This window comes from Centropristis striata, chromosome 12 (genome assembly GCF_030273125.1).
Source record: "Centropristis striata isolate RG_2023a ecotype Rhode Island chromosome 12, C.striata_1.0, whole genome shotgun sequence".
NCBI classification, from domain to species: domain Eukaryota; kingdom Metazoa; phylum Chordata; class Actinopteri; order Perciformes; family Serranidae; genus Centropristis; species Centropristis striata.
The window spans coordinates 8,676,375-8,693,602 of record NC_081528.1 but is presented as its reverse complement, the minus strand read 5'-3'; the positions used below and the strand labels follow the sequence as shown (position 1 = coordinate 8,693,602).

At 39.5% G+C, this 17,228-nt stretch overlaps 1 protein-coding gene across 4 annotated transcripts in view; it reads right to left on the bottom strand.

The window, feature by feature from the left end:
* glra1 (glycine receptor, alpha 1) overlaps positions 1–17,228 on the bottom strand; it is a 139,375-nt gene that overhangs the window by 95,157 nt on the left and 26,990 nt on the right. For 2 of the 4 annotated variants that reach the window (XM_059345836.1, XM_059345837.1), the window contains exons 2-3: positions 10,239–10,363; positions 9,966–9,977 (exon numbers count right to left, since the gene is read on the bottom strand). In XM_059345836.1, coding sequence (XP_059201819.1) covers positions 9,966–9,977; positions 10,239–10,363 — 137 coding nt within the window. The remainder of the gene's footprint in view (positions 1–9,965; positions 9,978–10,238; positions 10,364–17,228) is intronic. The other 2 variants (XM_059345838.1, XM_059345840.1) reach the window with 1 other exon arrangement.

Here is a 17,228-nt window from a genome sequence, read left to right as displayed (position 1 = left end):
GGCAACATACTGTGAAGGCAATAGCAGGAAGGAGGGATGCACGAGTCTGTAGAGGAACAATCTACTGCCATACTGCAGCGGGCAGGAGAGGAGAGGCGATGCACTGAGATGAAGAGCAGGAGGAGGAGGGTTGCAATGCAGTTCTGTCAAGAGGTGCTGAAGTAAGACTAGCAAAATGCACTACAGGAGATGCAAGAGGCCAGAGAGAGAGAGGAGGAAGAGGAGGAGGAGGAGGGCGGGGAAAATGCAAAGACTACATGTCAAACTGGCTTCGTTTTGTTTTTTGCCTCAATTGGCCTTCGAGGAAATTACACCTTTTTTTTCTTGTCATTTGGGCAACAAGTTGGTGGTGAGTTAACTGACTCCCAGATGAAATTAGCTGGTCTTGAAACTAAGTTCTCTAAATGGATTCTTTCTCTTTTCCCCACCTCGCAATAATTTGACTGCAGCTGTACCGAAATGGAGCTGTAACCCCGTAGTGATGGAAAAATGATCTCCCAATCTGAAATGAAATTATACTTCTTTCTACAAATGGGCCGCCATTAATTTGAAGTCATTTGGCTGAAATGGAGCCCATCGGAATGACAAAAGGTTCTACTTCCACCCCCGCCCCACCAAAAAATGTAAATCTTCAACCACTTCCAAATGGGCCACATAATTTCAGTCATACCACAGAAAAGGGAACTTTTAGTCTCCACAAAGGCTGATTTATGATGGAAAAATGCAGACCTGTTAATGTCAAGGAATTGGAAGTTAAGGCCGAACTATTCATTGTTTCACAGTGACAAGGCCTTTTTTCCCTTTTTTCACTCCCGGAAAGTTCTACATAAGAGTCATGTATCATTGGAGAACACTGCCTTATCGGATTAATCTGGAAAAAACAAAGACCACGTTTACGTTCCTTTAATTATCAGATTCATAACCAACCCTACAATACTTCATCTGTCGCCCTTTACGTCTGCAAGTAAATTAAAAATCCCTTACAGGATCCAGAAATATTCTTGTGCAAAGGTCAACCAGTGTACAGCTCACTCACAACCTTCATTATTTGCTCAGAAACCATGAAACGTTTGATCACATCTGTGTGTTTGACAGCTCATTTGATACTTTGCAATTACAGAAGTTAGAAATGTCACCAAGCAGCCTTTGGAGTTTCATCAAAATCAACAGCTTCATTCTCCTTCTAATACTGTGAACTATGAACTGAGGCCAAAAAAGTCCTACCACTACATAAAGAAGAGTTTCATTCCTTTCATAGTTCAGATTTGTTGATTGATGTCCTATTTTGCCTCCAAACCGCACTGAGCTGAGTATAGCGGTCCCGGCCTGCTTTGCTGTACTTGACAACTGCCATTGTGAGGGATGGCAACTACGGCGAGTAGAAGTCTGGGAGCGATATTGTAATCTGTCATTGTCAGGCTGGAAAAAAAAGGGAAATGGCTCCTAAGATAGATGGAAAGTATTCGTCGTGACCATGAACTGTTGTAGACAGGTGACTTAAACTCTATAATCTGCCTGAATCCATGAAAGGCAATTTTTCCTCCCTCTTCTGCGCACGGCAATCTCTCTGTGTCAGGGCTAAGCCCGGGCTTAGCCCCGCGGCCAGGCAGCCTGTCGAACATCTGAGCACCTGATCCTGGCATTAAAACCACAGCAGCTTTGGTTTTTGGGCTTTGCTTTTGCTGGCAGCAGGGATCTCATAATGCGAGCTAATTACTAGCGCTGTGCAGAATCAATTCTCCTGGCTTTGCAGGGGAGGTGTAAAAAACAACAGAAAAAAAACCCAGCCTCGCCTTTGTGTTGGAAAACAATGCTATTTTTTTGTTAAATGAGTAGAGGGATTTTCCCTAAATGTTTTTTTCCTGTCTCCGGTGTACTCCCAGGTTGCCTGCATGAGCGGACGATTAGACACGTCTGCCATGTCGAGCCTGAAAACAGCAGCTTTCCGCCTTCGTGATTGTGTCACAGCGGTAAACAATTATGCGTCAACCTCTCCATCAGGCCTTTCAGACTGATACAGTGGGCTTAAACCTGTTTTTTTTTTCCTCAAGCTGGTAATTAGAGGTGTGATGGGATTCCACAGGAGGACTGAATGGCCTTTTATAAAGCAGTATTCCCCTCCTTATAAACTTATTAGCCATGGACCAGTGGACTGCAGAGGAAGAAGACAGAGTAATGTAGCCGTCAACCTCCCAGATTAGCTCAGAATCGCCTCGAGCTGAAGAGATCCCATGTTTTTATCTTTACATCAGGAAGAAACAATAATGATGTGAGGTATTCATAGCAAACCATATGACTGAAGAGATACGGAGCTCATTCATTGTGACAACACATTTGACATAACTCGAATTATCAGCCTGATTATTTCTCTTTAAGCCGTTATATTTATATATGGATATATATATGGATATATATATATATATATATATATTTATATGGATTTCAACTGCACAATCGGTGCAAACATCCTTGCTTCTTTTCATGTGCCCGCTCCTCTCCCCCGCCCTCCTATCAGTCTCTCTTTCAGTCCGTCTTGAGTGCCCTCGTACGTTTGGCTGCCTTTTGCCATTACCCTCTTCAATATTCCTCTCTTCGCTGCCCTTGCCGTTCCACCTCCTCCCGCTAGACGTTGAAGCGTGATCAATATTTTTGTCATAACTCAGGAGAGAGTCACCTCTGCGACGACATTAAAATTCCTCGCTCTGTGCAATATAGTCCCCATCCAAATTTCCTGGCTTGGAAAAGGATAGGGCTATTACCTAGAATACTAAAAGAGCCACGAGACCTTCCTCTGGGCAAGGATGTCCCTCCACTCTGGCAGATTTCTGTGTTTGCATCCTTGTAGAAAGTAGCTCTCAGAAAAAAAATAGAATTAGAGGAGGAGGAGGGAGTAGATATTACAGTTTCTATCTCTGAGCTGCTTATTCAAGTGTGCTTTAAGTGTTATACATAACAGAGCAATACTAAAGCCCAGTGGGAACTGTGTTAGCATCAATATTCTGCCGCTAAGCTAGTGGAAACATACTCTGTGTTTGCAGCGTGAAACCCTGGATTGCACTTTTGCCATCTGCAGTTCTTTCCAATCTCCTGTCGTAAGCAGAGTCAGTTTGCAATGCTACCTTCCCTCCCTTCCTTCCTTCCTTCACCTCCTCCCCCCCGCAGCCATTCCTCCATCCCATGCTCATTACCTTATGCCCATTAATCCCATTAAGTAGCCATTAAACAAGTGCTGATAACACCAAATGAACGTCAAGCTCTGACAGCTAATAACTACAGTCCCACCTCGGCACGTTCAACCCTGGCAAGGAGAAAAAGGAGATGCAGAGAGGAGCAGGGAGGGTGTAGTACAACAAAAGTGTGGCATAGAGTAGTGTAGCATTGTGTAGTAACAAGTACTCCAGCTGTGGAGAGAGAGAAAGAGGAAAGAGAGGGGGAGAAAGGAGGAAGCCAAACATGTAAATATACTGCCGTACGTTGTATATTTACTCGTGTCCACTCGTTTAGACGAGACAGAGGGCGTCATTCAGCTCAGAAGCATAGTGACACAGTGGTGGTTTCTTTTTTTTACACTGATCATCACTGCGATTTAAGAGCAGAGAGAAGGAGGGAGCTTTGCCAAACCAACCGTGGGAGCAGCATGAAATAAAGGGATTGTATCCAAAGAAGCAAACCCCGAGCTAAGGCAGCCACAGAGGCTGCTCAAGAGAGCTGGAGATGAAAACCTGCAGACCCACACAGCCCGGTGCACGCTGAATTTAAGGTCACCGACGCGTTAAGGGTCTTTTTCAGGAGACGATTCCCGGCTTGTAAGAGGGAAATGGAGGTGGGTGGAGGGGGGGTCAAGTAGTGGCGGCGGTAGAAAGCCAGCTCACTAGCAGCTCGTTCTGGTTGAGCTTAAAACCAGAAGCTCGCTGGCGGTCGTCGTCCTCGTTGCCGCTCGGCTTGAGTGATGAGGAAGGACAAGGTTATGGCGGTGAGGGAGAGGGGAGTCACAGCTGGAGTCTGTGCCATTCATCAAGTGTTCACACAAACACTCAGACACAAGAGGAATCACACTCAGACACTCACAATCACACCTGGTTCTCTCTGTAAGTCCCTATCTCGGTCTCTTGCTCATACACGCTCATTTATCTGTGCAGCGCCGTGTGGCCATTTATTAGCAGGGCGAGTAGATTAGGAAGGCCCGGCGTCGCCGTTCTTCCACGTCTCCATGTCCTCTTACTACTCTGTGAGCTCGACTTCTGTCTGCCCAGCTGGTCAACTGGGTCAAAGGAGTCCAATTTGTTTCACGAATCAGTGAGATCGGTGAGCAAGACTCGAATACTGAGGAGGCCCGAGGAATGGATGGATGGAGGGAGGGGGGATGGAGGGAGGGAGGGAGGTCAAAGGAGAGCGAATGCATGGGGCGATCACTGGACTAATGACCTTGTCTTTCATCCATGCAAGAGGAAAATGTTTAAAGAAAAGACTGGACAATAAAAACACTTCAGAAGTGAGAAATGTGAGCAGCAATGAAAAATATATATAAAAGGGTGAAAGGCTGGAACAAATAATGACAGAATGAATTGATTATATTTAACACTAGAACAACCAGGACGCTCTGACAGACTATTTGGGTTTTTATAATGTTAAAAATAACTGTGAACATAAAATCTACAAGCTTTTCAGCACATGATTTTTTTTTTTAAACCTAGAACCTGGTATGCAACAGCCACCGGAGTCATTTAGACAGCTGTTTCTGCACCAAATAAGGTAATTTATTTAAATTTTGCAGGTCAATGCATCCTGGATGCATTTCTTAAAAAGAATCTGCACACTATTTATTACATAAAGGCTATTTTTGGCTGATGCGCTAGTTATAGTGATCGGAGGAAAGGAGGATAGGGAAAGCTAACAACAACAATGACTGTTTTCAACATGGAAAAATGGATTTAAGACATCCATTTATCATTATGGTTTTATTTTACAAAGCTTCTTCAAAGCACCAATATAGCATGTTACAAGTTATATTGCTATATTGTTTTTTAAATGATATTAATACTGTAAATATGCAGAGGACATAGAAAATGTTGCCAATCTGGCTCTTCGCTCTGTGATATTTTCTTTATTTACCATAATCACTAGTAATTCATCAAAAAAATGCATTATTAATGTGTCTGTGAAAATGAACAATCAAATTTTATATAACCCTGTGCTCGAGCCCTGGCAGTCCTGGTGTTAAGGGAAGGACACACAAATTAAAAATACAATACAGGAAAAAAGAAGAGGAATGAGTTGGTAAATGATGGAGGAAAGATTTATGTGAAAGTGAAGGAAGCCATAAAGCAGCTGCACACACTGAAAAAGAATGAAAGATTGATTACAAAACAAAGTAGACAGAAATAAAGAAGGAGGGAGGGAAGAGGTAGGGGGAGAAGAAAGGGACATTAAAATGTGAGTTATGGAGAAAAAAAGAACAAAAAGAAGCAGGGTTACAAAACATGAATGAGTCAGTGAATGAAGGATGGAAGAAAAGACAAAAAGTGGAGGGAGAAAATAAAAGAATGAGAAAGCGGTAAGAGAGAACGGATGAACTCATGGATTATAAATGGCTTGTCCCGAATGTGTCAGGAGTGTTTGCTCTCCTCTCTGTCCAACGGAGGAACCTGCTAAATCAATCGGAAGCTTTTTGCCCACACAGTGGACCCCAGGTCATGATCAGTGTAATTTCCTCTCATGCCGGCACATTTGTAGCTTGCGGCAAATTTCATCTCCTCCCCTTCCCAGTTGTTTCCCTCCCCGCCCTCCATCCACTGATGCAGCATAGTCAAATTAGCAGGGCTGGTGCTAATTTGATGAGGTCTGTGGAGGCGGAGGGGAAAACTACTGTAGCTGCACCGTCATGCTGGAGCCATTTAGTAGAACATTCCACATTCCGGGCGGATTACGAGGCCCTTAGTTCTCTACTGGTCTAAACATTCCACCATTCCTAACAGAGTTAGGGAACAAGTTTTTATTTTCTAATGCAACATGACATTCCATTTGTTCCTTACTATAATGTACTGTGAGGGTGGAGGTTTATAAAACGTGACATCACATCTCCCAAGAAACGACCCCATGGATCGTTTGTAGAGCAGCTTAACGCGACCCCTATTTGCATGAATAGTTTGGCCTCGAGTGGCCGTAGAGATAACAACGTACGCCAAGGCGGAAGCGATGTTACATATTTGTTGAAGCAAAGGGGGAAGTTAGGACATGGAGCATCACAGTAACAGTAGGGAGGGTGGGAAGGGGAGGTAGACGGGTTACACAAACACGCAACTTTGACCCAAGAGACTGACATTCTTGACCCATGTGGGGGGAAAAAAGGTGAGCAGTTTTATTTGAAATAATGTGATTTATGTCACTAATGTAACTACCTCTTACAGGAGTTACATGCATTCAGTTGACTTTTTTTTTTTTTTACATTTTTATGTTTTGTAACACTTAACCATGTACTTTTTTGCCCTAACCTTAGTCGTTTTGTTCCCTAAATGTAACAAAACTGTGACAATTTCACAATGTTAATGTGTTTAAAAGGGGATTATTACAAATAGGTATGACGACATATTGATTTCCTGCCACCGGTAAGGATGCTAATTTTGGAAAAAGCTCCTGTGTTTGAGGTTAGGAACAAACAACCTATTTGCTTGTATGGTTTGGAGGACTGGTTGCATTTTCCTCTAGATTCAGAATGAATGCTGGGGTATAAATACGTTTTCTACTAAGCTTATAACTTGCTAACTAGCTAGCACACTACTTAGTTTGTGAGCGGTTTGTGAGCTCACTCAATAGCAAGCAACTTTTCTAGCTCATGTTTCAAATGGAGAGGTAAGAAGTGTTCAGCTTTTTTTGTGTCAGGCTCTTTCCTTTTTAATGTGTACTAGTAGGTTATGACATACTTTAAGTGTGAAATGCTATCCTACTTTCCAACTACGCAAGAACGTTGCTAGAAAGCAGGTAATACTTAGTACTCATAGAGGTCAATGAACCTCTCCAATAGAGTGGTGCAGGATGTTTCTGTAAGCCAACCCAGAAGTTAGCATCACCCTGGTTCCCTCGACAAGATAAAAGGGTTTTGGGTTACTGCAGAAAATAAGTTCTGTTGTAAACAAAGGTTTGTCATACTTATGAACAACATGATTTTTTTAAGCGTAGATGCAATCACTAAGTTAATATAGTAAAAAGCTAATGTTAAGCTATATATCAACTCACTGTCATACGACTTCGCCATCATTGAGACAAAGCTGACACTAATGTTTAATGTCATCGAAAAAGTCTGTAGTTTCATTTAGCCACTTGTTAGCAACTGCCTTTTTTGAGATACAAAATTCCTGAGTCAGGTATTTGCTGAGATAGGTTATGTTATACAACAAAACATTGAACTAAGCTTGTGTTTAGTGCAGTCCTTATTTCAGGTATGCTAATAAAAACAACAAACCCTTGACTTTGAGACGAGTGAACCAGAAGTGAAAATATGCTAACTCATTTCTGGGTTTCCTGCAGCACTCTATTGAACCATTACAGAAGGAGTTCTTGAATCCCAAGTTCAGGTGTATTCTGGGGCATTTTAGTCTTAACACAGTATTTGAGTGTGTTCAATATCCCATTCTCATATTAAACCAGGTCTCTCAAACTGGGACTCCAGGGCCCCTTAAGGGTTCTTTGGAGGTTTCTTCTCAAAATTTGGTTTTATTTAATTTTACTGTGATTTGAGTCACAAATAATGTCAAGGATCATTCTGCAAAATTGAATGTTATTAAATTTTTAAAAATCTCTCCAGTTAGTATAATTATTATACTAGTGACATTTTAGAACAGTTGCACGAGTGCAGTCGTCCATTCTGCCCCCCTCCTCACTGACTCCCTCTCATGCCGTGCAAGTCAGGTTTTTTTTGTTCCTTTTTCCCCCTCACAGTTTATTAAGCAGCCGAGCTGTCAAGCTGTTTATTTCATGAATGTGATTAATGTGGTGGTGTAGTTAGCTAGTCGGGGACACACACACACACACACACATTTAAAAAAATGCATGAAAGGAAAAGTCAGAGAGCTCACGCTATGCCACTCTGTCGACCTGACAGCCATGACAGAGTCGAGAAACTCACATCGGGCTCTGTCTGTTAACATCGGCTGCTGACACAATTAGCTTAGCGCATTACATAAAAGATGTGCTCATCCTTCTGAGTGTGTACGTCTTCATCAGAGATGCACGTTAACTCAAAAACACAGTGGCAGAAAATATAATCCATGCTTTAGAACATTAATTTTAATTATTTTTAGGTTACGTGTTGGCTGACGTGAGCTGGATGATTGTTATCATTATGTGTGTGCCTAACACACTGCCAGAGAGTACTTTCATCTGCATTTAACTTTGTTTTATGACATCACATTAGAAGAATGGAAAAAACACAAAAGCCATTCATTCAAATAACCGTCACGTCGGCCTGTTTAAATCCTGATTTGTAAAAGGTCAATGCAGCACTAGTCGCAGTAAATCACACTGGGTTGTTGCCAACCAGCGCTGAGGAGAAATCAAATTTAAAAAATAGAAATGGTCTCCAGAATTGACTCACGACGACGACGACGAAGCCTCACAAAAACAACCCGGAACAAATTGTTGGCAGGTCAGGAAAGACGAGCAGTCTCGGCTGTTCTGCAGCCACGGCAGGTTTAATAATACACACTTAGTCACAGTTAAACCCCTCCAACCCCTCCCAGGTCTACCTTGCATGAGCTGCGATATCCCACTTACAAAGATCACCATATAATGGGTTATGCCATTATGGGCTCAGCAAAAAAAAAAAGAAGAAAAAGCTCCATGGCAGCATTCATAAACATAAGCTGTGGTTCACTGCTGCACATTCTAGCAGTCGGGTTGCCTGTGTATTCTGTGTACAAAACATCAGGACACCTATTCATTCCACCTCTTAAATCTGCTGCAAAGAATAAAGTATAAAGAGGGATTTGAGGATCATAATCACTAAATCACTAAATCAAATTAGCCAAAACGGATGAGCTTCACAAGATGTCAAAGGAGACACCTTGTGATAGTTATGTGTAAAAAAAGGAATCAGTCACTATATGATATAATATATATTATATATCATAATAAAAGAGGTAAAAATGAGAATATACATTGGATTATAGTGGAGATTTACACACAGGAAGGTGGTATTTTACAAGGGTACTAATATTTTGTACACTGAGAACACACAGATGACCTGCTGAACTAAATATACAATAGAAATTACTCACATCCATTCTGAAAACTAAGATATGTCAGTATTTAACATGCAACAAGGCTCAAATGTAACATTTTAATGAAAATAATCAGTCATATGTTAATAAAAAGGGGAAAAAAAGAAACACAAGGTGAAACTCGGGCCAATTCCAGCTTTGTTTCTGTGATTGTGCACTGAAACTTCTGTCTGTTCCAATTACTTGAACTTGTTGTATTATTCATACACTTTAATGAATATGGAGGGTTGCCCCAGTTTTCTAATGTCATAAAAACTTATTAATGTCCCTAATGTGAGGAAAGTTTAATATAGAAACCTCTGACATGTGTCTTTATGGGGGCTTCCATTCAGGGAGAGGTCACTAAATATTATATTAACATCATAACCAGCATCATCATCATCATCATCATCATCATTGAAATCATATTCGGCAGCACACTAGTGGGAGAGAGGCACATTACCTTGACCACCAAAACAAGCACTCAGGATATTGTGTGGATACCAAGGAATGTAGCCAACTAGCACCATGATAACTAGAGAGCCTAAAATATCTTATGGGGAGGGTTCTTTACAGTCTGATTGGGGCTTAAAGTGCAGGGTCAGGGTTTTGTAAAAAAGGAAAAAGAAAGAAAAGGGAAATGGGGCTCGGTCGAAACACCTGGAATAGCTTAAATCTATATTTAGCAGGTTGAGCATTGGGCAGAATTACCTTTGACGAGCACTGCAAAGGGCAAATGAAAGAGATCGACAGATTGAGAAAAAACCAAAAACATTGAGATGATTAAACACAAATAACAACTTTTCTTCTTTTTGTAAGTAACACAAATGAATACAAACCTTTCTTGCAGATAACCTTGACTAAACCCTTAAAAATGCATTCAGAGAAGGTAGTGAAATACAGAAAACAACACATTACCATTTTCAGGATATCGTTTGGCTACATTCCTGTCTTATCCGACTGAGTCTTGGCGGCAGCGCCTACCTTTAAAATTCGGTCGAATTCTGGCGTCGTAACCCGAGACCTTGCCCATGAGTTTGTCCAGGAACTCGGAGGGCGGCATCGGGGAGGCAGCTTTCCTCGCCGCAGCTTCTTTCGACGCTGCCAGGCTGCAAGACAGAAAGGGTAAAATGTGGTTTAGAGAAAGTGATGAATACAATCAGATCGCAGCGTTGCAATGAGAGAAAGAGAAGTTTTGACAGGCGGAAAGATGAATGAGAGATTGGATTGTACTCATAATACATCAACAGTCTTTGAATGAGTTGTTGAGTTTCACATCCAAAGCAATTTGTCATCTGCAACAGTAGGCTGGCAGTGATACAAACACCCAAGAAAAAGAAAGGTTAAAGGTCAAAGTAGACTGACAATAGACAAATCTATAAACTGTCCTTTCTGCAGAAAACTACTGAATCAGTCTTTAGTTTAACAACCTCAATTTACATTAAAATTACCATAAGAAATGTGCACCTGAACTCCAGAAAAAGTCAAAGCAAAGCCAATCCGCTCTTACAGCGGTACCTAACTCATCAAATAAATGATCTTTTTCTCAATAATTGGTAGACCATTCCCTGACAGATTAACGGCCCAATCCAACATCCCATAGAAACATTTCTCAGGAAGGAAATAATGACACAATTAAATGGTAGCCCAATAAATAACATACTAATAAAGAACAGAAAGTCTCATTTTCTTGTTAGGCAGTAAAAGTTAAAGAGGGAAGGTCACGGTGGATCAATGGACGTACAAAACATGACTTTTGAAGGAGGACAGGTTTGCATCCCATTTTCTAGTCAGCAGCCTTTTACTCAAAAAAGTACCACTACCAATGGCGAGAGCACCCCATCCATGGGCGAACCAAATCACCAAATACACATAAACACATAAGACAAACTCAGTGGAATTAGTCCAATGAAGAGTGAATGAGCCTCAAATTCAGCTCATGAGGGTGACTAACATGACATATGAAACTCCAGTATCCACTTTGTACTGAAGCCAGAATTAAATAAATGTATTTTCGAGAGCATAATTCTTCTTTAATTTGATTTTTTTTCCCCCAGTTATTTGTAGGAGAAAATTGTGGAAAATTGCATATTATGAAATATGTATACATATACACAGTAAAAAAAAATCTGTTTTATTCACTAACACACCATGGTATTTCTCCATAAATTTTACATGAAAATGTTATATTTTTACAGCAAAACTGTGTGTTTCTTCCAGTTTATGAATGAAAAAGGTAAAGGTTTTGTGCTATTCTTTGATTTACGGTAATTAAAAGTTTCAACTATGGTGACATACAATTTTTAATTTTACGCCCTATTTCTGATGTAATTTGACAGTGTTTTACTGTAACTTCTACAAACATTTTTTTCAGTGTATAAATAATTGTTTTATGTCACCTGTTTACGAAATACAAATTGTATGTTATCACAAAATGGGAGATTTAAATGCACATGATAGGTGTGTATGAACTGATGATTAGAGGAACTTTTCTAATAATTTTGATTAAGATGTAAAAACTAAAATATTTAGTATTTTGTATAGTATTCATTATTCATATCCCTTTCCCCCGGGAGGTTATCCCATGATGCACTGAGCAAGAGGCAGGAGGCATTAACACCAGGGCTCTAGATACGATTCATTTATCATCATTTAATTTCATTTAGTGATATATAATTGAATTAAAAAGTGAATAATTAAAAGTGAACTTTTACAGTCTCTGCTGACAGGAGCGTAATGCCTTAGTGGATGTTACACACGAGCTTCCTTCTTTTAAATTTTAAACTAATGCTTTAATTCACTTAACCAGCTCGGCGTCCTGCTGAGTGCAACATTGATTTTACAATAAGGCCGTGGTATTTGCACACTTGACTTCTTTACCTTATTAAAGCCCATCATGCTCATTAGATGCTCTCTGCATAATGTTATATCCCCAGAACACCCTTTAGTCCACAGACACACATGCCTCTGGTGCTAACAGTCAATAACACTTTACACATGAACACACACACACACACAGAAACACACACCCTGATGATGGATGGAGCCAAAAAGACAGTGAAGCTTAATTATTGCCAAATAAACATTTTTTAAAACAATAAACCATGCACATAAATGAAAACTAATTAAAGAAAGATGAAAGGCCTACTTTTTGGCTCACTGGTTACCACAAGAACAATGTCAATGTCAGCTCAATACACAATATGCGTAATTCCTTCCATACACATATGCAGATGTGTTTGTACTGTATTTGTGAGGACCTTAATTGACAAAGTGCATGCCCCAACTATAACCAAAACTTAAGTCTAACCTTAACTCTAGACCCAAGTGTATGAGGAGAAGAAACAAACCATGTCTTTGGCTTCCAAAAAAACGAAATGGTAAAAAAAACATTCAAAAAATGGTCCTGCACTTCTAGAAATGTCCTAAGTTTGCCAAAAAAATGTTTATTTAAAATAAGTAATATCTTTATGTTCCAAAAACAATAATTTCTTTCCGAATAATAATAAAAAATATTTGCTTTCCAAAAATGTCCTTACTCTCTCGCTAAAAAGGATCCCTATTTTGCAAAAACTGTCTAATCTTTCCGACAAACTCGAGATCTAAAGCTTTAGTAGGTCCTCATAAGACAGATGAACAAGAAATTACCCACACTGCGAATTTCCCCTGAGATCCATGTTTCCTTCTATAAAATATCCAAACGATTTATGTGATTTAGCTGCAACACTAACATTCAGTTCATTTCTATAAGTGACCTCCAACTCTCCAAGGTCTGACATAGGTCCCCACAAAGATATAAGTGCAAGAACACACACTGCAAATCTCGCTGCATGCTTGTCTCCCCTCAGATCCATGCCATTTTATAAAAATACACTAACATTTTATGTGATTAATGCAATGCTGACATTCAGGTTTTTTTTGTTTTGCCTGTAAGTGATCCTAGTTCAAGATGTCCTGATTTTCCGCTCAGCGATAGAGGTACAAGAAGTACAACACTCACGACTAGATTCATCCTTCTGGATTTTTATTTATAAAATATCTAGTAGACATTTTATGTGATTTAGCAACAACCCCAATTCCAAGAGTTGGGACATTATGTAAAAAAAAAAACCATAATAAAGACAAAATGCTGAAATTTTTAAATCTACAGTGGGAAGACAAGATATCTAATGCTCAAACTTATGAAAATATATACACCCATTCTGAATTTGATGCTTTCTGTTTTTATTTACACATCATCCCAACCTTTTTTAGAATCAGTGTTGTACAACACATATTTCTATAATTGATCTTAGTTGAAAATGTCTTGATTTTCTCAAAATGTCCTCATTTCAGGGTCTAAAACTTAATTTGGTCCCCACACTGATATAAGTACAAGAAGAACAACACACTCACAATCTCAGTATAAAGCTTACCTCTCCTCATCCTGCTGGCATGTTGTTTTATAAAATATTTATTTAACATTTGAAATGATTTAGCTACAACCCTGATTCCTAAAAAGTTAGGAAAATATGTGAGAACATGTCTCATCTTTCCAAAATGTCCTCAGAGTCAAGGACTAAAATGTACAGGTCCCCGCAAAGATAGAAGAACAAGAACACTGCCACTCACTATCTCCTTTAGATTCATCCCACTGGGTCACTTATTTATGAAATATCTAAAGATTTGATGTGATTTTGCTACAACAGTAACATTGTGTTTATTTCTGTGGATGATCTTATTACAAAAGTCAAAGTTTTTCAGTTTTTTTCTTCTTTTTTCCCATTCATACATCTCACTGATGACTCGTTCTTTCATTCAGGTGAAACAGCGTAATGATCAGTTATTTATGTTGCTTTTAGTTCTCGTGTTACAGGCTGTATGAACATTTTAAAGAGACAAGTCCTGGGATACAAAATGAAATACTTTGCAGCTTTGAGTTAGATCGAAAGTGAACTGACAGTGACTTCATCCTGCACGAGGACTGAGCTGACCCGTGGCCTTACAGTGGAACTGCATTAGCAGCCACTTGTAGTGCGGTTTGTATTTGATTGCATCACTTCTCGCTGTGCCGGGAGAAAAAGAGCATGGACAGCAGTGTGATCCGGGCTATAAATAAGATGCTGTACTGACCCATTTCATTTGACTCCAGCCTCACAATGAGCTTTTTAGTTTGAACTTTCTAGTGTCAGCCGTGGTCTCAGGATGAGTTCTACTTATTATTAGTGGATTCATCAACTGTATTAGAACTGTTCAACTAAAGTACATTTTACACAGTTTGGAATAAGTTGTTTAATGTATTTACTGTTCTATATGTCAGAAACATGACGTAAAAACTCTAAAACTGATAAAATGATAAAAACCTCTGGTCCGCATTAGTTGCTACAGAATTTCCACCTTTTAAAAAAAGTTTTTCATCTTTGCTGCTCTCACTTGGCACATTTTTCTAACTTTACAAACTATATTATTTTAAGAAATATGGAATATTCTACATGTCTTGTGCATCATTTATACAGTTTTATGTGATGGTATCGCCACTAAAATCTTCAGTATAAATATTTTACTTTCTTGTAAAAACTATATTATGAAAACTGAAACTTCTTTAACCACTTTCATTTGATAAATGCAACTTGGCTGCATTAATTGCTGCAGAATTTCCATTTTTATTGATTTTTCAAAACACTTTTGGTTGTTGTCAAATTGTCCAACATTATCAAATATGTCAGGCTGCATTTTTTTGAGAAATATGGAATATTCTAGAGGTCTTGTGCATCATTTATAAAGTTTTAAGGATGGTATTGCCACAAAAATCTTCAGAATAAATATTTTACTTTATTTAAATATAACCAGCATTGGAGCATGTAGCCAGGGAATTTGGAAAGAACCTAAAATTAAAAGAAAACCTGGGAAATGTAGTGGAATTATTAAGAATGGGACGAACTGCAGTTATTATTAGAGCATTATCAGTTATACTATAGCTGTTAGGAAAAGTAAATCTACCAAGTTTATGATTAGTTGCTTTGTTGAATGTATTTAATGTTCTACATGTCAGAAACATGACAAACTTCATTATTATGAAACCTTAAACTCATTTGAAAACGACAAACCAGTTTTTTCTGAAAGTAGATGCTGCAGAAGTTCAGTTAGTTCCACTTTTTTGACTGTTTTGAACTTTGCTGCGCCCTTTTGGTTGTTGTCAATTTTCCCAAGTATATCAAATATGCCAGGCTGAGTTTTTGAGTAAATATGGAATATTCTAACTGTCTTGTGCATCATTTATACAGTTTGATGTGTTGGTACCGCCACAAAAATCTTCAGAATAAATATTTTAATTTCTTAAAATATTACCAGCATTGGAGCATGTTGCCAGGGACTTTGGAAAGAATAAAAAGTAAAAGAAAACCTGAGTAGAAATCTATCAAGAGTTAGAAGCAAGAAAACATAATAAATATGATAGTAAATAGTTTTAAAGCATGAAAATAAGGACTAAAAACAAAATGTCACTCATTTTATAGCTTGCTATTTTGATCAAAATCTTCTCCGAGTCTAAACTTGACTCATAAAAATGTATTAATATGTATGAAACATTTATTCAAAGCTTAATAGGATTTTTCCCTGACATAAATGTTTAATTCTTGGTTCCGCCCGAGCCAAAACTTTCTCAGCGAGTAAGAAGTAACGGACTGTGTTTATGAGGAATAATTCATCTCGGTGCTGGAACATGTTCACTTTGCAGCACTCAGACATCCAATGAAGCAGCAGTCAGTCTCAGCCGTCAGGACTTCCTCCTCTCAGCTCCAATCAATCATTGAAAACAGACAAAATTATTTCCTGAGAAAGTTAAATTCAGGCTACAGAGTCGGACAGCGTGAACTGGATCCGACTTTTCATTTTAAGACTTTTTTTAAATTCAGAAAGTCCATTAGGTGACCGAAACTGGCACCTGACCTTTCTTGACCCGAGTTGAAGACTAAAAATGTTCCATAAATGACTGTAAGAGCAACACAGATAGTTTAAAGTGCTAAAAGTAAGTGACAATTATTCAGCCATTAGCTGTATCTCCTGATGAGTGCAGGGGAGGAGAGAATCGCTGCATTAATCTCCCATAGATTAAAATGACAGATCATACAGTCGATCGCGCTTAAGTTTCTCACCTCCTAAATGTAAAACCGCTAACCGTGACTTTCAATATGGTAAACCGTGACGCGCGGGGGTGATAAATAGCGCCATTAGCAATTCATAAACACGTAATGCAGTGGGCGCCGTCGCTTTATCAGGAAACTGCTGATCAGAATCACAGTCCGCCGGGTGAAAATGCGAATTATGGAGCGAGCGTGATCTGAAAACAAAATAAAGCAGGACAAATCCCTCGTTAGTCCTCGTCTCATGATGGATGCATGTGCATGAAAAAACTACACACAAAGTCGTTTAGAAAGCTTTAAAACACTCTTCTTCTGCTGCAAAACCTTGCACACACACACACACACACACATAAGTATATATGCAAACACACACACACACACACACACGCATACAAACACACACACACACACACACACACTGCGACCTTCCGAGCAGCTCGCCCTCATCAGTGAAAAATATCAGAAAACAAATCATGCCGGGCACCAAGGAGACAGTGGGAGGAGGGTAAGGGATGATGGTGTGTGTTTGTGTGTGTGTGTGTGTGAGGGCGAATAAGAGGAGGAGGAGGAGGAGGAGGAGGAGGAAGAGGGGAGCAATAAATGAATTTTGGCTGCTGTCTCCGTCCACGCTGTTACCAGCCGTTTGGGTCACCCTGCCTGTCAGGTCAGTGGCCAAGCTGCCTGCAGAGTCACATGACCTCCTCGACACACACACACACGCACACACACACACACCAGAGGCACCACAATGACAGACCCAGCCATGCAGGCTCCGTCTGTCTGCGGCGTTAAAAAGCAACGACGCTGATGATGTTATAAACGAGCATAAATCATCGCACTGATAATGACATTA